This window comes from Manacus vitellinus, unplaced genomic scaffold, assembly GCF_001715985.3.
Source record: "Manacus vitellinus isolate BGI_N305 unplaced genomic scaffold, ASM171598v3 scaffold_12_pilon, whole genome shotgun sequence".
NCBI classification, from domain to species: Eukaryota; Metazoa; Chordata; class Aves; order Passeriformes; family Pipridae; genus Manacus; species Manacus vitellinus.
Window position 1 is genome coordinate 18,820,759 of NW_021938949.1, and position 23,369 is coordinate 18,844,127.

General features: G+C 54.2%; 1 protein-coding gene across 1 annotated transcript in view; it reads left to right on the plus strand.

Moving 5' to 3' along the window:
- Positions 1–23,369, plus strand: part of LOC108638716 — a 150,885-nt gene that overhangs the window by 10,490 nt on the left and 117,026 nt on the right. Inside the window, exons 2-3 of the mRNA XM_018067701.1 lie at positions 9,046–9,239; positions 15,324–15,541. Coding sequence (XP_017923190.1) covers positions 9,046–9,239; positions 15,324–15,541 — 412 coding nt within the window. The remainder of the gene's footprint in view (positions 1–9,045; positions 9,240–15,323; positions 15,542–23,369) is intronic.

A 23,369-nucleotide genomic window follows, 5' to 3' on the forward strand; every position in this document is an offset into this window, starting at 1 on the left:
GACCTTTGGCTTGTGAGCTTCTTTATGCATCTCAAACACCCTCCTTCCTAAGGTGGGGAGTGCAGCCTCAGCGCTCTTCCTTCCGCAGAGTGTGTTGTGTTCCCTGCAGAGCACCCTGGATGCCTTTGGCCATCCTCTCTGCATCACCTGGATGGCAGAGCCTGGCTACGAGCACAGGGATGCTGGGACACTCCCCACGCTGGTCCTGAGGATGCAGGTCACGCTCTGGAGCTGCCGGGAGGGAGGATGCTCGTCTGCTTCTCCGCCGTGCCGGGACTCAGTGTGTTCACCTTCGTCTGCCCTCCCTGCCCATTTGTCAGAGGGAACTCTGCGAGCAGGACAGATGTTCACACTCCATGGATGTGCCTGCTTCTTTCCCTGCACTGGGGACTTTCTGCCTTTGGACTTTTTGCTGTGGAGGTGCAGCTCCAGCTGGGCTGGAGCCCCCCCCGAAAGCCCCCCCCCCGAGAGCCCGGTCCCTGCTTCACCCCTGAATGGTGTGTGAGCAGTGCAGCAGGTGGGCAGGGGGGAGCACAGGGCTCCCCTCACCTGTGGGATGGGGAAGGGATGGTCTGGTGGTACCACAGGGATAGAGCATGACAGAGAGGGCAGGGTGAGCCCGGTGAGGGCCCCCAGGGACCCAGGGAGTGCTTCTGGGTTGGGGAGTGGGCAGAGCTCCCTGCTGGCTGGGGGTATGGTTCACTGCCTGCAGCAGAGCTGGAAAAACACGTTCTTTTAACAAAGAAACCAACATCCTTTGAATGAATGAACAGCAGTGTCTGACCCCACCATATTTCCTTATCCCTCTTTAACAACTGGATTTCAGTGACTGGTGGAATGGAGGCGTCGCTGTGAAACACAGCCACGGTGCCTGGTCTGGGCCTGCTGATGTGCAGTTTGTTCTTTTCATCCCTGGGGGTGGCTTTGCCTGTTGCCCAGCTTGGACTCTGGAGTGGTGTCAGTGGTGCTGGGTGTGAGCAGCAGTAGCAGGTCTTTCTTTACCTGGTGGGTGAGAGGCTGTTGCCCACTTGAGTGTTCGGTGCTCTTCAGGGCAGCTTCAGCCACAAAAAGGACTCTTGGCCCTTTCCTGGGAAATTTGGAACTTGTGCCCAGCCCAGCAGGGTGGTACTGGGAGCAGGGCTGGGCCTCGGGGCACAGCAGCTCATAGCAGTCAGTGGTGCCGAATCCTTCTCCAAGTAGCCCTGGAACATTTTGCTGAGGCTGCCCTCAGCACATGGGGTGTGTGTCCTCCTCTCCTGCACCTCCCCCAGCCCCTGGAGCCTGGCCCATCCCTCTGAGTCAAAGCACATTTGCAGGGACAGGAGCAATTATTCCCTGGATGCCGGTGGTGGTGTTTTGTTCGGTGCTCCAGCTGGAGAGATGCTCTGCAAGCCAGAGAGGTGGCAGGAGAAGAAGCTTTTGCAAACCAGCTGGTGGAAATCATGGTATTTACCAGCTCGCAGCTGAGCCTGGGAAGGTATTTTTATAGCTTCACATGGCTGGTTTTTTTCTTTTCTGAACTTGCATGCTGAATGCTGTTTTGGGTTTTGTTTTGCTTTGAAACTGTCTCCCAGCCAGATGAAAGATGCTCTGTTTCAGCTCTCGTCCTCCACTCCTCACACATACACTGGGCAGCCAGAAAGGAAGGTTTTCTGTTTGGGTGTTTTTCGAATGCAAAGGAAAGATGTCTCAGTGATTTTCTTTGGATTTGCAACCCACGAGGTCAATCCACTGGAAACAGTGCCAGTGACTCACGGGTTTGCTCACAGCTCACAAGGTTTGCAGAGCAAACTGGTGATTTGGACAGGTGAGGATGCCCTCTGAAGGCTCCACTCTTCTGAAATCCTTGGCCTTTGGTTTCCAAGGCTACTCTGTGTCTTACCCAGTTGATCTCTTCCTCTCAGACTCCTTCTCTAGGCTTCTGCACTGCTGTGTGACCCCCTTAAACTTAATTCCCTGCCCTCCCTGGGGTCTTGCCACTGCTTTGGGTGCTGGACCACACTGAACCCCATCCCAGAGGCACTGTCACTGCTGCCTTGTGCTTCTGTCCAAGAAAAGCTTCTGAGACACCTTCAGCCTCCTCTGCTTCCCTTCTGCTCCCGCTGCTGCCTTTTCCTGTGGAGCCCCTCTGCAGAAACCAGCTGCAGGCAGATGTTGGCTTGTCTGGTGGGGATGGAGGAGCTCCTGGCTCAAATCCCTGCTAACCCCAGGGCTCACAGCCCCCTCGAGGCACAGCCCACACTGCTGAGCACCATGCACTCCTGGGCTGTCAGAGGCTCAGCTGTGCCTTGCTTTGGGCTCTGGGAGCTGGGCTGGCCTGGTTCCAGCCCAGGCTGGTGGGGTGTCCTAGCTGCTTCCTGTGGGAGCAGGTTCTGCCTCCCCCGGGCATGGAAAGTGTAGGGAAGTACCCTAGGGATGGCAGTACAAGATGATCCCTGTGCCATGGAGCTGAGCACTGCAGGAAACCTCATGGAATCACAGCATGGTTTGGGTGGGAAGGTGTGATGACCCATCCTGAAGGGGGTCGTTCCCCCAAAAGGTGGGTTGTTGCAAAAGGGACCTTAAAGTCCCATCTCGTTCCAACCCTCTGCCATGGGCAGGGACACCTTCCATCAGCCCAGGTGAATCCAAGCCCCGTCCAACCTGGCCTTGGACACTTCAGGGATGGGGCAGCCACAGCTTCTCTGGGCAACCTGTGCCAGGGCCTCACAGGGAAGAATTTCTTCTCAACATCCCATCTAACCCTGCCCTCTGGCAGTGGGAAGCCATTCCCCCTTGTCCTGTGACTCCATCCCTTGTCCCAAGTCCCTCTCCAGCTCTCCTGGAGCCCCTTTAGGCCCTGGAAGGGGCTCTCAGGTCTCCCTGGAGCCTTCTCTTCTCCAGGTGAACCCCCCCAGCTGTCCCAGCCTGGCTCCAGAGCAGAGGGGCTCCAGCCCTTGGACCACCTTCCTGGCCTCCTCTGGACTCATTCCAGCAGCTCCACATTTGTCTTGTGCTGAGGACCCCATATCTGGATGCAGCACTCCTCCTGCCCTGGCTCTTTAGCATTCTTGTTGGCCTTTTAGGACTGTGAGCACTTTGGGACCTGTTTTCCCTGTCACCTGATGCCTGCTGGGGTCTCCACAGGCTGTTTCAAGGAATGGACGGGGGTGTTTTGTTCATTTTTTTTCCATCTTGCAGCGATTTGTTTTAGTAAGAGGCCGTGGGCTATACTGGAGGTGCTCACCTTCTTCCTCCTAATTCCAGAGGGGGCTGTGGTGGGTAATGGCTCCTCCTGGCTTGTAGCATCTCCTGTTTCTCTGAATCCAGCTGGAACCCTTGCTGAGTTTTTAAGGTCGGGTTGCTAAGTTACACCTCCTTGGAGGAGCGGGCTGAGCAGCGTGTTACAGGCAGGAGAAGATCTGGGAGCAGTGTCCCTCTGCAATAACCAGGCTCTCCTGGCCCCTCTGTCTGCCATCCTCCCTCAGCCCAGGCTCACCACATTCAGCTGTTCTACCCCAAAGCTTCAGCTTCAGCTTTATCAGCTTCCTTCTCTCAACAGATTTAGTGAACTGAGGGTGTAGAGGAGCCCTCCCCAGTTACCTGTGGGATGCCGTGTGGTGCTGCAGGAGGAGGAGCAGCACTTTGGCTTCTCTGTCTATATATTTTTTTTAATTCTTATTTGCCACGGGGGGCTGTGAGATCTTTGGGACATGTGTTGTCCCCCTCGGAGCTTGGAAGTGGCCTCTCGTGTCCCTCACGTGTCAAGGCTGTCACCAAGCCACAGCTCTGGAGAACGCAGGCAAGGTCTAGGGTAGCTGCTGCCCTGCTCCTATTCCCCTCTTTCTCTTTAGCCTTCCACTCCAGATTGCCCTCCCCTTCTCCTTCCCATTTTCCACGAATAGCCCTCCTCTGGGAAGGCTAGGAGGAGCTGGATTTGGGCAGTGGGTGCTTGAGTTTGTCTGAGAGCTGCTGGGACTGGGTGCTGTGGCAGAGTGAAGGCTTCCCTCTTCCCAGGAATGGGACATCTCTGGAGGGTCACCATCCTTGGGCATTTCCAGGAGATGTGCAGAATGTTTTCTTGCTCAGTTCCCAGGAAAATCATGTAAATCGGGGAGGCTTATTGGGGTCCTTTTTGGATTGTGAGAATAGTGGATTTAGGATTCTCTTCCCCTCCTGCTGCTCTCTCTGTTGTGCTGCTGGATTTCTTCTGGGGCTGGTGTTGTGACTCCTCCATGCTTCCCAGGCAAGCTGCAGACTGCATGGATTGGGCTGGGAAGTGCCCTCCAGAGAGCAGCTTCTCCCACACAGAAACAAGCTGGGAGTGTGTGCAGTTTGCTTCAGCTTGCAGGAGACATGCAGGATCTGACTTTCCCCGGTTTAACTTGCATTAACCTTTTCTCTATCCTTCCCTTTATCTCAGCCTTTCCCCTCTCTTTCCACGGGGATGGAGAAGCCACCCTGCCAGGACATCCCAGCAGGGAAGGCACTGGACACAGCACAGCTTCGGAGATCTGTTCTGCCTATTTTCTTTCCACTTTTTTTTGTCCTAGTGACTCTTTGTGTCAGCCTGTGTGCTCTCAGCAGAGCCTGGGGAAGCAGTGCCTGCTGCCTAGTTAGCAAAAGGAGATCTTTAGGATGGGGGAAGAGGCAGGTGAGATGTGTGCCTGGGTTTGGATCCTTCATCCTTCTCCTGGGGAGACCTGCAACCTTGGAGGCAGCAGAGCTGATGAGCCCTGAAAACTTGGGGGTAAAGATTCTACATCCTCAGAGGACTCCAGGAGAGGAGCTTTTCCCTGGCTTGAGGTGACCTGTGGCTGTCCCTAGGGCTGGTGACAGGGACCTGGCCCCAGTGATGGTCCCACATTTCCCCTTCTGGCTGTGGACTGGGAAGTGATGGAGCTGTCACTGGGCTCCTGCCTGAGCTCTTACGTGCAGCCAGAAGGATTTTTCCACCCTTGTCATGACTTGATTATGTGCTCTCCTTCCTACCCAAATGCTCAACAGCAGCTAAATATAGGCTGCAGCAGTGTTGATTGTGGCTTTTCTAATCGAGCTTTACACTCCAACAGGGATCTCTACTAATGGGATGTGGCATCCTTGAGAGCACCCAGCTGAGGAGCCTGCTTGAGAAGCAGATGTAGACACAATGTGACTTCCCAGTGGGATCAGGTCCTGCTGACAGTTGCTTTTGGAGCTGTGCACAGAATCCTGGTTTTGGCTGGAATAGAGTTAATTTTCTTCCCAGAAGCTGGTCCAGGGCTCTGGTTGGGATTTAGGATGAGAACAATGTTGGTGACACACTGATGGTTTGGTTGTTGCTGAGCAGTGCTCTCCCTAAGTCAAGGATTTTCCATTTCCCATGCTCTGCCAGCGAGGAGGTGACAGGAACTGGGAGGGATCATGACCAGGACAGCTGATCCAAACTGGCCAGAGGGATATTCCAGACCATGGAACGTCATGCCCAGTAATGGAAACTGGGGAAGTTGGCTGGGGGACCAGTTGGGCTTTTTGTGTGGTGAGAGACTGTACTGGGCACCACTTGTCTGTCTGGGATTTTAATCCTCTCACTCTTTTCTTATCTCCATTTTCATTACAGTTATTATTATAATAATTAAATTTTACTGTATTTCAGTTATTAGACTGTTCTTATCTCAAGCCATGGGGTTTACCTTTTTTCTGATTCTCCTCCCCATCCCACTGGGAAGGTTGGGATGAGCGAGAGGCTGCGTGGAACAGGGGTTCAGTCACAACACACAGGATGGTAGATTCACAAAGCCAGAGTGTGCTTGGGAATTCGAGTTCAGATTTCAGATCTAAACAGCTTTCTAGTTGTTTTGCTTTTTCTGATAAAATAAATCACTCCCTGCAGATATACAACTTAAAATCGCTCCTCTAACAGAGTGAATTCTTCTGTTTTCCCCACTGTGTGACTCGTGTGAGTGGCCCTGTGGGCACAAAAGGATGGAGCACTAAAATGTTCATGAGGTTCTGCAGGTGATGGAGCTGTACACAGGTATCCTGGGATTTGCATGCAAGAAGAAAGGAATGTTTTGAACTCATTTATGCAGCACAGCGACATGTTAAGCTCCATCCCCGTTGCCTTGTGCCAGTGAAATGTGTTACAATGAGAGGTACAAATGTTCTGCTGGAATAGAAACGGCTCAGGATGCTAATTCTGGCTTTGTATCTCCTGGTGCAGCTTGTTTCCATGCTGATTCCCAGTGAAATGTGGTGCTTGGGGTGGGCAGGATGGTGCTGAGCACCTGGCACAGCTGTGGAAGTGCCTCTCCAGGACTGGGGCAATACTGTCCCTGTCCCATTCCCAGAGCACTCTGTGCAGCTTCAGCTGGGAATTAAGAGAGAATGTGACTGATGTATTTTACCAAAATTCTGATCCTAACGCTCAAATGTGCTCCCCATCCCTGCTCGGGGGACACACACTCGGGGCTGGCAGTGGCTGCTGTGGCTGCTGGTGGCTCAGCCCCAGTGATGTCCCTGAGGTGTTAGTGGGACCATCCCGTGGGAAATGGCTGCATGGCACCACTCCCACGTCACTGCTCACCTCTGGGTGACATCAGACACCAACACACTTGGGAGCTGCTGCCACATCTGTAACAGGAGGGAAAACCAACCGGGATCAACGTGGCGGGGACAGGCGGCACTGAGGGTCAGGAGCTCTGGCACCACAGACTCTGCCTGCCTGACCTGCAGGACTGGAGAGTGAACTAGGATGAAATTTAGTGCTGGAACATGCAGGGAGAGAGAGCGACTGCCCTGCAGTCTGCACTGGGAGCTCAGCTCTGCATGATCACAAGGCTAAAGCCAGGCTGGGGGAGCTGGGGCTGCTCACCTGGAGAAGAGAAGGCTCCAAGGCCTAAAGGGGCTCCAAGAGAGCTAGAGAGGCCCTTTGAACAAGGGCAAGGGGGAATGACTTCCCACTGCCAGAGGGCAGGGTTAGATTGTTGGCTGTGAGGGTGGGGAGGCACGAGTTGCCCAGAGAAGCTGTGGCTGCCCCATCCCTGAAGTGTCCAAGGCCAGGTTGGACGGGGCTTGGAGCAACCTGGGCTAGTGGAAGGTGTCCCTGCCCATGGTGGGGAGTGGGACTGGATGAGCTGCAAGGTCCCTCCCAGTCCAAACCATCCTGGGATTTTGTAATGCTCCAAGACAGGTGGAGGATGCTGAGTCCGAGGTAGAGGGAGGGCAGTGAGAGGTGTGGAAACATCCATGGGGAATGAAAGCTCATTTTGTGAGAGAAGACCAAAAGAACTTTCCTTAATCAGCCTTGAAAAATGCAGGTGGAAAGGGGCTGAGGCTTCATTATAATGGAAATTAATCATGGGAGCAAACACCAGAGAGGGGGGATAATTATTTAAGCTGAAGGTTAATATCGGCACAAGAACAAATGAGCATAAACCAGCAAAGAATTGAATTTTGGATGGAAATTTGAAGGATCTGCACCATTCAGTGTGAGATTTTCCCGTGGCAGGGGGTTGGAACGAGATGATCTCTAAGGTCCCTTCCAACCCAAACCATTCCATGGTTCTGTGATTTGGGAACAGCCCCCTTGGGGTGTGCTGGGGGGCTCCTTTGGGCTCAGCTGTGGGTTCTGTGACAGCAGGGGAAAGGGGACAGCCTTGGGGTGACCCCAGCCTGTACCCCCAGCACAGGGCAATCCCTGCATGCCTCCTCACGCCACAGCAGTGCTGGGCTCTGTTCCTTTTTGTCACATTTCTGGGGTCCTTGCAGCATGGCCTGGGCCAGTGTCAGACCTGAGGAGGGCACCTGAGGTCCGTCCCTTGATGGAGGCTCTGGGGTGAAGCAGGAGAAGGGAGACCCACTCCCATTGCAGTGCTTGGCTCACTGGGGTTTTGGAGGAGGTGGTGACACATGACCACACTGCCAGCACATGGATGTGTGTCCTGGTCACCTCTGCAGATTTGGAGACCCCATCATCAAATTCAAGTGAGTTTTGACCTCACAGAGACCTTGAATTTGTGTTTCTACATGTTTCATGACACCTTTGTGAACTCTGCAGTCCCTGCTGTTGGAGTCTGGACCTTCCCTAGTGCCCGACCCTAGGACCCTGGAGTGACCTGGTTTCTACCACAAATACCTTTCTGGTGTCTTGGATGATGCTCACTGGGGGTTTTACTGTCTTAAAGGCAATTTGTATCCCTTCAATCTTGAACCTGCTGGTTTCTTTATTTGCTTAATTCAGAATACCTGTGAGTTTTGAGGTGGGGTGGGTGCTAGAATGCTTTGTGTGCTGTTTACGCTGCTTGTGCCTTGCAGCTTAAGATGCAAACCCTCATTACAGTACTGGCCAAGGGAGAGGGCTTTCCTGGGACAGCAGCAGCTTTGCAAACAGCGTGGTGCTCAACATGAGCTGGTGTGCCCAGGTGGGCAAGAAAGCCAGTGGCCTCTGGCCTGTACCAGCCATGGTGTGGCCACAGGCCCAGGGCAGTGCCCATCCCTGTGCTGGCACTGCTGGAGCACCTCCAGCCCTGGGGGCAGTTCTGGGACCCTCAGACCAGCATGTCCAGGGAAGGGAACAGAGCTGGGGAAGGGGCTGGAGCAGCAGGAGCGGCTGAGGGAGCTGGGGGGGCTCAGCCTGGAGAAAAGGAGGCTCAGGGGGGACCTTCTGGCTCTGCAACTCCCTGACAGGAGGGGGGAGCTGGGGGGGATCGGGCTGTGCTTCCAGGGAACAAGGGACAGGATGAGGGGAAACAGCCTCAAGTTGTGCCAGAGGAAGTTTCAATCAAATATTGGGAAAATTTCATCATGGAAGGGGTGGTCAGCTATTGGAACAGGCTGCCCAGAGCAGTGGTGAAGTCACCATCCCTGGAAGCGTTTAAAAAAGGTGTAGATGTGGCGCTTGTGGCCATGGGTTAGTGCTGGGATAATGGTTGGACTCGGTGATCGTAGAGGACTTTTGCAACCTAAACAATTCCATGATTTTAGGAAGGGCCCTATGCTCAGTAGGCAGCATGTGTGTCTCAGAGGGGTCCTGTGAAGCCCCATCCCTCCTGCTGAAGGGCTGTGCCCTGTGTTCTGTCCCCTCAGGTCTCTGGACAGAAAGCTGCAGCGGCCGCTCCTGGGCAAGTCCCGGACGCTGCCCAGCATCCCACAGTCCCCAGTCCTGAGCAGGCTCCCCCTCCTCGACTCCGCGGCCTACAGGGAGGAGATGCCGGAGCAGAAGCCCTACAAGAAGTGCTCGGCCTCTGACCACCAGAAAGGCTGCACGGTCCCTTCAGCCGGTGAGTTCTGCGGCACCGGGATGAGCCTCTGCCCCTTCCCACGGCAAAACCCCAGAGAACCTTCCCTGCTTCTGCAGGGGTATAAATAACAAGTCCAGCTCCAGCCTAGGTGGGGTTTATCCTACTCCAAAACCAGCCCTTCTTGACAAACTTTTGGGTTTTTTTGCCCCTGGTTGGGCCTTTCTTTGAGCTTGGTACTTAAACCTCCCCATCCCTCGTATTATGCTGATGAAAAAGAAGAGTTGGATGCTGAAAGGCACCCAAGGTGGAGAGGTGATGCCTGGAGCATTCTGCCTGGGGGTGGTGCTTGGATCTTTCTGCCTCTGGATGAGCTGCCTCTCCTGGCCACATGTGCCTGGGTGAGCTGCTCTCTCAGGAGCTCCTTGGCCTCTGCAACAGGCCCAAGTGCCTCTTTTCTGTGCCATGAAGTGGCTTCAGGGCACTCATAGATGGTCTCTGGCAGGAGCAGTGGCAGGAGCATCTCAGTGTGCTCTTCCCACAGTCCTGGCCTTGGAGGTTTGTGAATGCTCCCCAGCCTGGCACTGTGTGTTGGCCCTCGGTTCAGCTCTGAGGGTTTTTATCATGTTCTTCTACTCTCATGCTGATCCTGATGAAATACTAATATGGTTGGACCAGCTGCTCTGAGCAAGTTTATTGGCAAAACCGCTGGTGGCCAAAGTGTTTCAGTGCTTTTGGTGCCAGCAGGATCACGCTGGGACTATAAAAATAATGGGAAAAGGGATTATTAGCACTGAAACAAAGATAAGGCCTGCAAGCCAGGGCTGACAACCCAGCACTGAATAAAATCCTTATTAAACAGCTCCCTTCAAACAGCACCCTTGGATTTTTTTATTTTTATGTTTTTTTAAGTCTAACCCGCTCACAGTTGGATCCCTGTGTTACCCAGCAGAGCAGCTGTCCAAACCATGGATTAATTTTAGTGCTTTGCAGGCTGCATTTTGTTTTGCGATGCTACTAATTCTCCCAAAAGTCGTGCACAGAGCAGATCTGGGATGCTGCTGAGCCCATCCTGCTGTGCTTGTCCTGGCAGAGCCCCTGGGTGTCCTGCAGCTCCTGAGCAACTGCTCTGCTGTGTTTGGGACCCACGTTTTTTCTTTCAGCCCATCAAATTGCTGGAGTGGGTCTTGGAATGGGAAGAATACCTGTAGTATTGTAGTAGCATCCACCACAAGGGATAGCATAGCACCCCTCTGCAGGTCCCTGGTTGGTGTGCTGGTTGTTCCAGGGAGCTGTGCTGGAGGGAGAGGGAGAGAGGGAGAGAGAGGCTGGTGTAAGACTGTGGGGTGATGTCCCAGAGTGAGTCAGACCCACTGCAAACTGGTCAGGCTCTGCTGCAAGCACCTCCTCTCCTGTGAGGGGCTCGAACTCCATGGAACAGCCATCCTGGAGCAAGCCCTGTGCACAGCCCTCCCTGCACAGCAGGAGTGAGGAAGAGCCCTGAGTTCACATAACAACGGTTCAGGATCTTGCTTTACTCCTGGCTGGAAGGTGCCAAGGATGCCAAGAGGAGGAGAAAGTTTAGGAAAACCCTTGTAGATTGGAAGGCTCCCTGCACAGCCAGAGCCTTGGATGAATGAATGAGGAGTTGTTTTCTGTCCAAATCCTCCCGTGTTATTTTTCTGGCTCAATTAGGAGCTGCTAATTAACTGCTCATGAAGGCTACCAGGATGCTGTCATGGAGGAGAAAAAGAAGGGATGGCACTGCAGGATGGGACGTCTGGGCAGCAGGACAGGAGAGGGGCAGCACAGGGCAAGTTAACAATCCCCAGGATGCTGGCAAGGAAAACAGGATTCCCACAGGGAATTCCCACAGTTACAGTGGGGCTGCAGGGTGTTGGGAGAGAGAGGAAATGGCACAGGTTGCCCAGAGAAGCTGTGGCTGCCCCACCCCTTGGAAGTGTTCAAGGCCAGGTTGGACGGGGCTTGGATTCACCTGGGCTAGTGGAAGGTGTCCCTGCCCATGGCGGGGGGTGGAATGAGATGGTCTGTAAGGTCCTTTCCAAGTCAAAACATTCCATGATTCTCTGATAAGTACCTTTTCTTAAAGAACTGGTGAATTTGCTTTGAGCAGGTGCCATCGCTCCCCATTTGAGACAGGGGGACATGGCCAAAATGAGCTCGGGAAGAGGCTCATCCACAGGGACATGAAGTTTGGCAGGAGCAGGGCTGTCCATGGGAGCTCATCTTCCTGGAGAGTTCACCACTCCATGGGGAGGAAAATGCACTTTACCTCGCTGCTGTTTTGGGGGGCCACGAGCAGAGGAGTCACCAAGCAGGGTGGGAGAAGTGAGTGAGGTGTGACATCCTCATCTGACCATCAGAACATGTTCCTCAGCCTTTTCCTTTGTGTCCCATGGTTCCAGTGTGTCAGTGCTGGAGGAGGGGTGTGTCCTGTCACTCCATGGGAGGACACAGGAGATTGTCCTGCTGTGGCACCACAGCTCCTCTGCAGATCCTTGTGAGGGTATCAAGGTGCCTGGCGGGGAACTGGGGCCCCAAGGATGGACAGAAGAGCTGAGCCTGCGACTGCTGAGCCTGCCAGATCCTCTCCTCTCAAAAAAACCCTTCCTTTTCATTCAGAGACCAAGGCTGGGCTGGTGAACAGGTCTGGATGTCCTGTTGGTCTGGTTTTGGTTTTCCCCTTCAGGTAACCCACAACAGTGGTGTGGTCAGGTGGGACAGGCCCCAGGTTTTCCTTCTCCATCATATATCCTTCAACCCCTTACCCGGAGCAGTGTTCCTGGATTAACCCCAAATCCTTATGGCCACAAGCCTGGGATATAGCAGGGGGAAGACAAGCACAAATGAGGCTTGACTGAACAGGGGCAGTGCCTGCCTTGTCCCAGCGATTATCCCTTGGGTGTCACACTGCAGTGTGCCAAGAGATTTCACACAGGCTGGTGGCACAGAGAAATGAGCTGCCTTTTGCTTCTCATCCCTTCTTCTCCTGGGAAGTTTTAGGTGTGAGACTGAGAAAGACTCTCTGTTGCTCTCTATTCCTCCTACAGCAGGCAGGGGCTTCTTCTCAGCCTTTGGCTGCCTGCAGCTCTCACCTGCAACCCTCACCTGCAGCCTGCCCAGGGAGGTTGCTGCATGTGGTTTACATTCCTGATGCCTTGCAATTCCCTCCTCTTGCACCTGGAAGGAGCAGACCACTCTGGAGCTCTTCCCTGCCTCCCCCCTCCCTTGTCTGTCAGGCAACATGCAGAGCTCTTCAGGAGCTGGCTCTATGCCCTGCTGTGGAGCTGGGAAGAAGCGAACTGATAGCAAGGTTGGCGTGAGTTTATTGGGAGTTATGCCCATGGGAGGAAAGGAAAGAAGCCAAAAGGAAGCAGCTGGATTGAGCTTAGACCAGGATCCTGGAACTAATTTTCCTAACACTTGCAGGGATCATCCTGTCCATGCTCAAAGGAGGTACTGAAGAGGCACCAGGTCTCTGTCCTTGCTGCCCTCTTCATCCTTTGATGTGTGTCCTCCCCACCACTTCAAATTCGGAGGGAAGAAAGGCTTTGCAGGAATCGTTGCTGTCAAGCCCAAGACGATGTTTAGAAGACCTTTCAGAGGTGCCCATGTTGAGGGCACAGCTCTGGGTGCCAGAGGGGTGAGCAGCTCCAGGGCAGAAGAGCATGAGGATGGTTGGCCTCCAGGCTGTGGGCTTTCTCCTTGTCCCTGGAATTTCCTCTCCAGTTTGGATGGGACACTAAACAACCTGATCTAGTGAGTGGCATCCCTGCCTATAGCAAGGGGGGTGGAACAAGATGAACTTTAAAGTCCCTTCCAACCCAAACCATCCTGTGATTCTATGACTTCTTGATGTTTCCCTTCTGACCATTCTGGGCTTGATCACTGATTTACTTGTTTGGCAGCAATCAGGAACAAGCTCCTTCAGCACACAGAAAATCCTTTTGGGGTAGACAAGGCTCTCTCCTGCAGTGGCTCCCAGGGAGGAGGGACCACAGTTTGGTGAGGATCACTCCTTGGGGAAGCCCAGGAGCAGCTCCTGGACTGTGCTGGAGGATGCAGCTCCTGTAGCTCCTTGGAGAGAGAAGAGACCAAGAGCAGCAAAATCCTTGGGAAACTGGAGTCAGTGAGATCAGATGTGACCCAGATGAGGCTTGAAACCCAACTTCTCATCCTCCAGAGAGCTGTCCTGCACAGAGGACAGCTTGTTCAGCACACAGCCTTGGACTCCCTCGCCCAGGGTGGCAGAGCAGGGGTGCCTGGGTCTGAGCACCCTGTGGGGCTGGGAGGGCACAGTCCTGGAGACAGAGGGTGGCACAGGCAGTGGCTGGGCCATTGCAGGTGAGCACGGGGGCACTGGGGCTGGTTCCTCCCTCCGTGTGTGATTTCCCTGCATGGCGGGGGGGTCTCCTCCCGTTTCCTGCTGCGTTCCCGGGGCGATGCTGCCTCTGCCTCCCAGTCTGGATCTGCCTTCGATTGATGTGTTTGTGCGTTGAACAATCACAGCTTTCAAACAGCAGTTCCTGTGTTGTGTGAGGTGACATTTGGAGAGGAGCAGCAGCAGCTTATTAAATTGAAAGTAGGGGAGGAAAAAACTGACAAAGTGCTTGGAGTGCTGTGCTCTGGGTTGCCTCTCTCATGGAATCACAGAATACTTTGGGTTGGAAGGGACCTTAAACCTTATCTCATTCCAACCCCCTGCCATGGGCAGGGACACCTTCCATTATCCCAGGTTGCTCCAAACCCCGTCCAACCTGGCCTTGGACACTACCAGGGATGGGGCAGCCACAGCTTCTCTGGGCAACCTGTGCGAGGGCCTCACCACCCTCACAGGGAAGAATTTCATCCTCATATCCCATCTAACCCTGCCCTCTGGCAATGTGAGTAGGTGGTTGCTCCTCTGGTGGCTTGTAGTCTAGCCTGTTACATCGTGTTCCATGTAAACCCCACAGCCTTCCTGGGTAAACTGGACTGGGGCTGGGTTTTACCTTAGGGCCATTATCCAATTCAAATTCTGGAAGTGTTTTGCTCCTCAGCCCTGGAGTAGTGGGGTCATGGTTGTTTGTGCTCAGAGGTGCTGGGATTTTAGTAGTGAGACACTTGCCTTGGGAAGAGGCTGCAGAAGGGGCAGAGCCTCTGAAGACAACCCTGTGAGATATACTTTTGGGCTGAAAATTGATAATTTTTCCAAGAATTGAACAAGAGGCTTTTATTGTTTGTTTGTTATGGCTTGAGCAGTGATTTTGGCTTAAGGGGGGAGGCAGGGCAAGCTCCAGATGTGAAGAAGAGCTTGGCAAGAAAAGCAGGCGGCATCCGAGCTGAAGGGAGAAGAGTGGAGCGGTGATATTCTGGAGACATTTCCTGTTGTTTGGTTGTTTTTCTCTTTTGTTGCAATGAAAATGTGGTCAGTCCTGCCCTGGGAGCACCAGCCTTGCGTGATGCTGCCTGTCCTCTGCCACCACTGTCACAGTGTCAAGTGAGGTTTGTCCCCAGGCTCTCAGCCCTGCAGAGCTGCTGGGGACAGGCTGGTGGAGACAGGAGGTCTGGCTTCTATCCTTCATGTGGCTGTTGATTTGCTCCTGGCTGTGCCATAAAGGGTTTATTTTCTGCAGGAGGAGATGGCAGCAAATCCTTTTGTAATTTGTAACATTTGTGGTGCCTCATTTTTTGCATACACAAAGCAAGATTTCAAGACCAGGTTGAGCAGGACTTGGAGCAACCTGGACTACTGGACGGTGTCCCTGCCCATGGCAGGGGGTGAAATGAGATGAGCTTTAAGATCCATTCCAACACAAACCATTCCATGATTCTAACTATATTTGACTGATCCCTGCCAGGAAGGTGTTGGGGGCTGTGGATAGGTGGGGCTGGGCACACTGGGGGCAGGGGCTGTTGCCTGGGGCAGGGGATACTCAGGGGTTTACAGCAGGGATGTGCCCTCTGATCCCTCCCTGGGGAGTGGATCCCACAGCATCTGTACCCCAGGGCCTGCAGGTGGGTGTGGGATGGGATGCCCACTGAGCATCCCCTGAGGTGTGCTGGAGAGTAGGACATGTCCTGGGCTGTGGATCTGATGGGGTGGCATGTCCTTGTCCTCCCCAGGGGAGGCCTGGCGGCTGGAGGATGACTGCACGGACCCCCCCCGGGACGCCCAGCTGGGCACGGCGGTGGAGGACGCCCCGTTCAGCTACTTCCGCACCCGCTCCTTCTACATGAGGAAGAGCCTGTCCGTGGACAACCACCTGGGCTCCCTCAGCTATGCCGTGCACCCGGCAGAGACCAAGGCCGAGCGTGTCAAGACCAAGCTGCGGCGGCAATTCGTGAGTACCGGGGCCTGCCCCACCACCACGCACACACACGGCTTCCCAAAAACACCGCAGGGTGGAGAGCTGTTCTTATGGCCAACATTCCCAAAACAGCAGACAGAGAGGCCGCTCCAGTGTGGTGGAGCACCTGGCAGTGGCAGCTCAAGTTTGCCCGCGCTGTGGCAGAGCCCCTCAGCCGAGGGGGTTCCTGCTCCCTGATTTCGGTGGGCTGTCGCTGGCTCGGGGATGGCTGGTGCTCAGCCAGGTGATGTGTGGGGCAAGGGCGCGGTCCCTGGGCTGTCCAAAGCATGGAACGAGGCTGAAAGTAGGAAACAAGCTTTCCTGTGCTCAGCCTCACGTGCCTGAGGAACTGCATCTTCCCAACGGTTTGTCCTGAGCCAACAGTGAGGGGCTGGGGCAACGACGAGCCAGCACTGAGTCCCTGGGGCAGCTCAGCCCTTCCTGGCCCTTTGGAGCATTCTGGTGGCCGGACAGCCAGGACACGCCAGGGCTACACCACAGCTGCAGGAGCCTCTGATCAATGTTTAATGGGTTTTGCCTCTTCTCTTTCCCAGAGACACCCGATCCCGGGGTTTGTATGGCCTTGTCCTGCCTCGTTAGGGGCTTGGGGATGTAATGAGGGCTCGGATGTCTCCGTGATGAAAAGCACTTGGTGTTGATTGGCAATGGGTGAGAGCATTGGTACAATGGGAGCAGAGTAGGGAGTGGGTGCCTGTGCACCCCGAGGTGCTGAGGCTGAGGGAGCGGGGCTCATCCTTCCCCAGGCTTTGCTCAGACACATCTGAACCCCCCGAAATCGCTGACGTTCCTCTAACCCAGAGGAGGGGCTGGTCCTCCCCCGGAGCTGCTCCTGCTGTGCCTGGGCTGCGTCACTGCTGGACAGTGTGAGTCTGGGGGCTCTCCCTCCCTGCTTGTGCTTGGGTGGATCCTTGGATGTAATGCTGCTTTTTCCCCCGGAGGACAGTTCCACCCTCGAAGCGTGTTGGTGGCAGCAGTGGGTGCTGTGGGGGTGAGTCTGGGCGAGCTGGTCACGACCCAGGCGCTGCCAGTGAACCATCTCTGTGGGAGCTGCTGCCTTGGCTCGGGAAGCAGGTGAAAGCTCAGGGATGGAGATGAGTGGCTGAAAGATGCTGGAGCTGTTCAAGCTGAGGCGGCCCTGCTGTGGGGTAAGACAATGTCTGCTTTGTCTGTCTGCCTGAGTCTGCGGCCCCAGGTGCACCCAGCACAGCGGGAGGGACAGGAGGGCACTGCGACACTGGGGACCATTCCTCTTACAGGGATGTTTTTTCAGTATCTCCATGGGACTTGTTACTCATGGCCTCCCTTCTGCACGTGTGGGAGCCCTTGGACTCTCAGCACCGTGTCCTGGTGCCTGCAGAGAGGTGGGTTCTGCCCTGCCCTGTGGAGCAGCCCCCTGCCCCTGCCTGCTCGATGCCATCCCAGCACCTCTCAGTGCTGTCTGTGGCCCATTTGATTTGGCCTTCGAGTTCCTCAGGTTTTGGGGACCTTTAGCTTTCCTCAGTGTATCCCTGGAGCTGAGTGTTCCTCAAGGAACAGAGTAGGACTTCTATAGGGTGTGGATTTTTTTTTTCCTCTGCTACATCATTTCTGGTTCATTCTGACAGGTAAAAGCTGTGGTTGCTGTAGGCTTGGCTATGGTCTCTGACCTTGTGAGACCTGCTGAGAAAAACAGACTCATCCTCCTTGGCAAGGGCATCCTCAGGACCCTTCAGAGGAGTCTTGGGCAGGAAGTGTGGAGGAAGGTGAGCTGGTAACCCTTACTTAGGCTTGGGCCAGTACAGGACCAGCATTCCCCACACAGCTCCAGAGCCTGGTTTGTAAGATGAAAGTAAAGGTCTTGCCAACCTGGGGAAGTTGTTTCCTAGAGCAGTTCTGGGCTCTGTGTCCTCCCAGGGCTGGGTAGACACCTTCCATCTCCATGCTGGAGGTGTTGCAGCTTCCCCTGGGTCCGTGCTGTGCCCTCACCCTGCCTGGCACCTGCTCTGCCCAGCCCTGGCTGGTGGAGGAATTGATGCCAGGGGGGATCCACTCTCCTCATGCCTGGCAGAGCACGCACAGGAGAGAGCATGATTTGCCTTTTCCCACTGGCTCATCTGGGACCTTTTAGGAAAGTCCATGTTTAAAACTGGATTCATTTTTCTGGGCTGTTGCACTTGCCCAGCCTATAACACTGATTCCTGGCTTTGCTCTTTCCCTGCTGACAGTCTGAACCACCTTTGCCGCGCGATGCGGCTGCTCGGCTTCATTTTCACATTCCCCAAAAATAGAATTTTGGGAATTGCTGAGTGAGGGGGGAGGCTCCTGAGGCTTTGGGTGGGCAGCAGGGACCCTACGCTGGCAGGATGGATGGAGACAGGGCAGAGCTATTGCCCCCATGAATCCAGTGCTGTGTGGCACATCTCAAATCTCACATCATTAGGCTCTGCCTAACGAAGGCTTCGCATGCTGGTCATGGACATCTGAGCTTGTCCAAGGGAGAATTTATTACAGCTTGTGTGAAAACACTGGAGTCTGGCCTCCCTGCATCCCTGCATGTGGAGAGCTGGATGCTGCTGGGGCTGCTGAGGTGCAGAGGGAGCACCTGCAAATCCTGCCTGGCCCCGTTGTCCTGGAGCAGCCGCCCTTCGCGTGTCTGCCGGCGCCCAGCACCCCTGCCTGCCTCCCAGAGGGTGCAGGGTGGATTTCCTCCAACCCCCCATGGTGACATGTGTCTGCGGTCCCACTCTGGTGTGTGATGGATCTGCACGTACAGATTACTGGAATTTGCATAATTTGAATTTTAAATGAATTCCAATTTTTGTGATTGTCAGGACTAGTTTTCTCTCTAGTAAGCCTTTCCTTTTAGCTCCTCCAAGGCCTGTAGTGCTGTCAGCGATCCCGCCCTGGAGACAGAGGAGCGGTTGATTGCTTTTGACACCTGTCTCTCACACGGATCCCTGGCCTTGTCCCAGTCACTCCGGCTGTGATGGAGACATGACCAGGCTGGGACTGTGCTCCGAGACCTTGGTGTGTTGTTTGGGGTCACTCGGGCATGGCAAGGGCCTGGTTTGGGTTTTGTGCCCTGCTGGCTCTGAGACGGGCAAAAGAGGAGCAGGGAGGGGACCTTCTGCAGTGTCCCTTGCCCAGGGGCAGGAGGAGAGTGACATGGCTGAGTTACAGACTGTGCTGATCTCCTTGTCTTCGCAGGAGAACTGATCATTAAAGGCAGAATTAACCCTGTTAAACTCAGCATTAACCTCACAGAGCATTAAAGGAGGTCACTAGGCCTGAGTCACTGTCTGTGGTGGCTGCAGGGACAGTCAGTGCAGATTGCAGCAGGGCTCTGAGGGGATGTGGGCTCTTCCCTCTTCCCCTGGGGAGTTTGAAGGTCTCTGTATCTAGGCCAGTCATTCTGGCATTGCCCACTGACTTTGTGACATTATAAGGAAACCTTTCAGCCTGATGGCACAGATCCTGCTGCCTCTGGAAGAGGAGGAGCCAGTGGTGCCCGGGGTCACACCAGCTGGATTTGAGGTCTCTATCTGACCCCCCAGCTCCTACCAAATTACGTGCTGCTCCCTGTGCACGAGGGAGGAGTTGGCCAGTTTGTGCAGGGGAGATGGAGCAGATCAACCCTTGGCATTGCCATGGCATCCCTGGTGCTGCCCCAGCTGCACTTGTGTTTGCTGTACTTCCTCTGTTTTACAAGTAGGTGACTCAAGGTTGTGTTGCTTCCCTGACTCTGCACTAATTAACTTGACTCTGCGCTCTCATGCACTAATTTATTTTTTAATCATCATTATTTTTTGGGTAGTATTTTTCCAGGCAGTGATTCTGATATGAAATGTCTGTGCCCTGCAGGTAACACTTAGAGCACTGTTTGTCTTGGGAGCTCTACAGATGAGCTGAGCAGAGGTAATCCCTGCCTTACAAAGCCATGATGAAGGAGGAAAGGCAAACCGGGATGGTAGAGCCTGGGCAAGGGAGGCAGCGAGGGGAGGAACTCACTGTGTGGCAGAAACTTGATCACAGCTGGTGCTCACTGGAGTCACTCACAGGGACTGGGCTGGCATTGGCTGAGATGTACCTGTCCAGGTTTTCCTATTCCCATGAATAATGATCAACCATGAAATGCCTCCTGTTGCTGGTGGTCACTGTAGTAATATTGGAGAGCACATGGGTCAGTGCAGAAACCTCCTCACCCCAGAGCAGCACCAATCCGTGGGATGTGAATATCCCAGTCTGGGCTTTTGGTGCCAGCTGAGCTGGGCAGAGCCAGAGACCTAGTAGGACATTAGTAGAACCCAACTCTGCTTTATCCCAATGGTTTTGTCTCGTTCCTAAGTGTGCAGGGACTTCCCAAGTCTGTGGGGTGCAGCCAATTGTCTCCTGTATGCAGCCAGTGCTGGAGGCTTTGGCATGATGCTTTGGTGACAGTGAAGTTGGTTACCTGCTGTAACCCCACTGGTACCAGTGAAATCCTAGCTCTCTCCTTGCTGTTGGATTCTGTTCTGACACTGCTACAAACCTGGTTTCAGAAAGTGTCAGCAAACAGCCAGAAAATGCTTGGCTGTGCCTGTAGTTCAGTGTGACAAAAAGAAATAATAATAATAAAAAAATAGAATCATAGAGTCCCAGAATGGTTTGGGTTGGAAGGACCCTTAAAAACTATCTCATTCTACCCCCCTGCCATGGGCAGGGACACCTTTCACTATCCCAGGTTGCTCCAAGCCCTGTCCAGCCTGGCCTTGGACACTTCCAGGGATGGGGCAGCCACAGCTGCTCTGGGCTGAACAAATGCCTGTGCAAGAGGCAGGTCAGCTGTGCTTGGTGGGGAGGTGGAGCAGAGCGGTGGGTCTCCCTGGATCCACGTACACACTGCCCCAGCCTCCTGAGCAGAATGGCAGCAAGTGCCTGAAGGAGGTGGGTGCAAAGGCAGGTGAAGGATGAGCTCTGTGTATCACTGCCTGGGCCCAGCCCCTCCCTGTCACATTGCTCATTCTCTGACTGTTGTTCATTGAGTATTTTAAAAAAACCCCAACAACCTGATAAATAATGTGATGTTGGAGACAGAGAGCAGCTCATTCCCCTGAGAGCAGGGAAGAGGCTCCCTGTGAATCACCCCACTTTGCAAATTAGTGTGGGAGTGAACAGGCCCAGTGATGCTCCAAACACAAACCTACCCGGCTCATTTCTTTGGTGAACGTGGTTTTATTTCCAACAGCAGCTTGTGACGTCCCAGCAGGTTCTTTTTGGTGGCTGTAGTAAAACAGGGATGGCTTGGGAAAAGGAGAGTGTGCTCTCAGCATTCTCACACAAAGGGAGATGTCTTCTGTTGGAGGAATTAGGAATTAGAGAGGCAGATTGTGGGGATCACTCCAAGCTGGGCTGGTTCTGTTGGGGTTTGGGACAGTGCGATACATCCCACTTGGGCAAAGCCAAGCTGGGGCCAGGTATCTGTGACAAACAGCATGGGACTGGCTGAGCTGGGGTGGGTGAAGCCTCTCCTGTTTGCTGTCGGTGATGTGGGCCCGGTGCTGGGCAGAGTGAGAGCACAAGGCTCTACAATAAACACACAGGAGCTGTGGGACCCTGAGCTTGAAACTGGAAGGGTTTTTTTGCTGAGGACTACTTTGGGTTTGATTTCAATGCTGCTGTTGTGGGGTGGGTACTAGTGAGAACTACATATAATTTTCCAGGGCTTTCCCAAGAAAATATGCAGGCTAGCTTCGGTTCTCTCCAAATAACTTACCCAAAGTATCATGAAAGAACGTCTAGATTAAAAATACAATCACAATGAAAACCCAGCACGATCTCCCTGCAAACCTGCAGTGATTGCTCCCTCTGCTGGCTTTGCTTTGGGGAGGAGAGCCTGGGTCGGGCTGCACAGGGCTGGGGATGCTGTGGGGCACGAGGAGGTGGTGGAGGGAGCATCCTACGGATTGTCAGAGGGAAAAGCAGTAGCTTCAGCAAATCCAAGTGCAGGGTCCTGCACTGGGGCCAGGGCAATCACAAGCACAAGTACAGGCAGAGACTGGATCAAGAGCAGCCCTGAGGAGAAAGACTTGGGGTGTTGGTGGGTGAGAGGTGTTGGTGGACATGCCCTGGCTGTGTGTGCTGGGACCCAGAAACCCCCCGTGCCCTGGGCTGATCTCACACCGTGGGCAGCAGAGGAGGGGGGGATTCTGCCCCTCTGCCCCCTGAGGTGAGACCCCCCTGCAGAGCTGCCTCCAGATATGGGGGAACCAACAGCACAAGGACGTGGAGCTGCTGGAACGAGTCCAGAGGAGGCCGTGGAGATGCTCCAAGGGCTGGAGCCCCTCTGCTCTGGAGCCAGGCTGGGAGAGCTGAGGGTGTTCACCTGGAGAAGAGAAGGCTCCAGGGAGACCTGAGAGCCCCTTCCAGGGCCTAAAGGGGCTCCAGGAGAGCTGGAGAGGGACTTGGGACAAGGGATGGAGGGACAGGCCACGGGGGAATAGGTTCCCACTGCCCGAGGGCAGGGTTAGATGGGATATTGGGAAGGAATTGTTGGCTGTGAGGGTGGTGAGGCCCTGGCACAGGTTGCCCAGAGAAGCTGTGGCTGCTCCATGCCTGGAAGTGTCCAAGGTCAGGTTGGACAAGGCTTGGATTCACCTGGTCTAGTGGAAGGTGTCCCTGCCCATGGCAGGGATTGGAATGAGATGAGCTGTGAGGTCCCTTCCAGCCCAAACCATGCCATGATTCTCTGAAGTTTCCAGCCTCTGATGCATTAACATTTTGTTTCTGCACGAGGAACATCAAATGCTCAGAGAGCAGCAGGGCTGAGGAGGAGGAGAGCAGAGTCCTTTGCCAACTTCCAATTTTACTCTACTTCTTCAAGCAAGACTTGCCAAAAATGTGCACCGTGTCCTTTGGTATGTGAAGTTTGTGTGAAAGAAGAAAATAACCACAGTAATTTAAAATAAGTGAGACACTATTTTTGTGAGCTGGTGGGTTCCTCCTCCTCCTCAGGACTGGAGTCTCACAGCGTGAAACTCAAACGAGTTTTTGAGTGGGAGCTGCAGCCTGGGCGGGGTCTTGGCGGCGCAGGGTGGGCTGGGGATGCTTTGGGCTGCAGCCAGTGATGGTCCATCTGCGTGGAAAACCAAACGCTTTTGGGTGCCTTGATCCTGCTGAGCGCACAAAGACTTGGGGTGGCAGGGCCCAGAGCAGGTTTGGTTGGGGTGAGGAGGTGCCTCTCCCAGTACAGCTTCTCCTCCTTTGGCTGGCTGTCCCCTCCCAACAGCTGGCTGTGATGGTGACAGTGGCCACACGTCGGCTGCCCAGATCCTTCCTGGCCTCTGTATCCATCCAGGCCCTGGCTTCTGGGGTTGTTCCTCTTAATCCCAAAGTGCACACTCTGGTGAGTTTTGTCATCCTGATTTCCTTTTCTTCTGTGGTTTAACCACAAGAATGGCTTTGTGATGGCAGGTCCCTGGATCCAGCCTGGTCACTGCTCAGACCATGTCCCATCCTCTGCTGACTGTGGGGCCTCTTGGTCCTCCTGCAGACCTTCCTTTTGTGTCCCTTGGAGATCTGCTCTTCTGCTCTTCCTCTCGAGCGTCTTGCTCTTGCCTTCCCAGATCTCAGACAGCAAATCTGTTTGGTGTAGTCTGTCCTCTTAGACTCACAGTCTTTGGGTTTTCCTGATGTGAGGGAGGCAGGTGCCCCAGGCTCATGAGCAAATGCTGCAATCCCCAGATGCCTTTCATTAGCCATTGGAGCGTGCCAGCGAAGGAAGTACTTTGACAGCCTGAGGTTTAAATGCTTCAGAGCACTTTCCCTGCAAGCAAAGTCATACAGG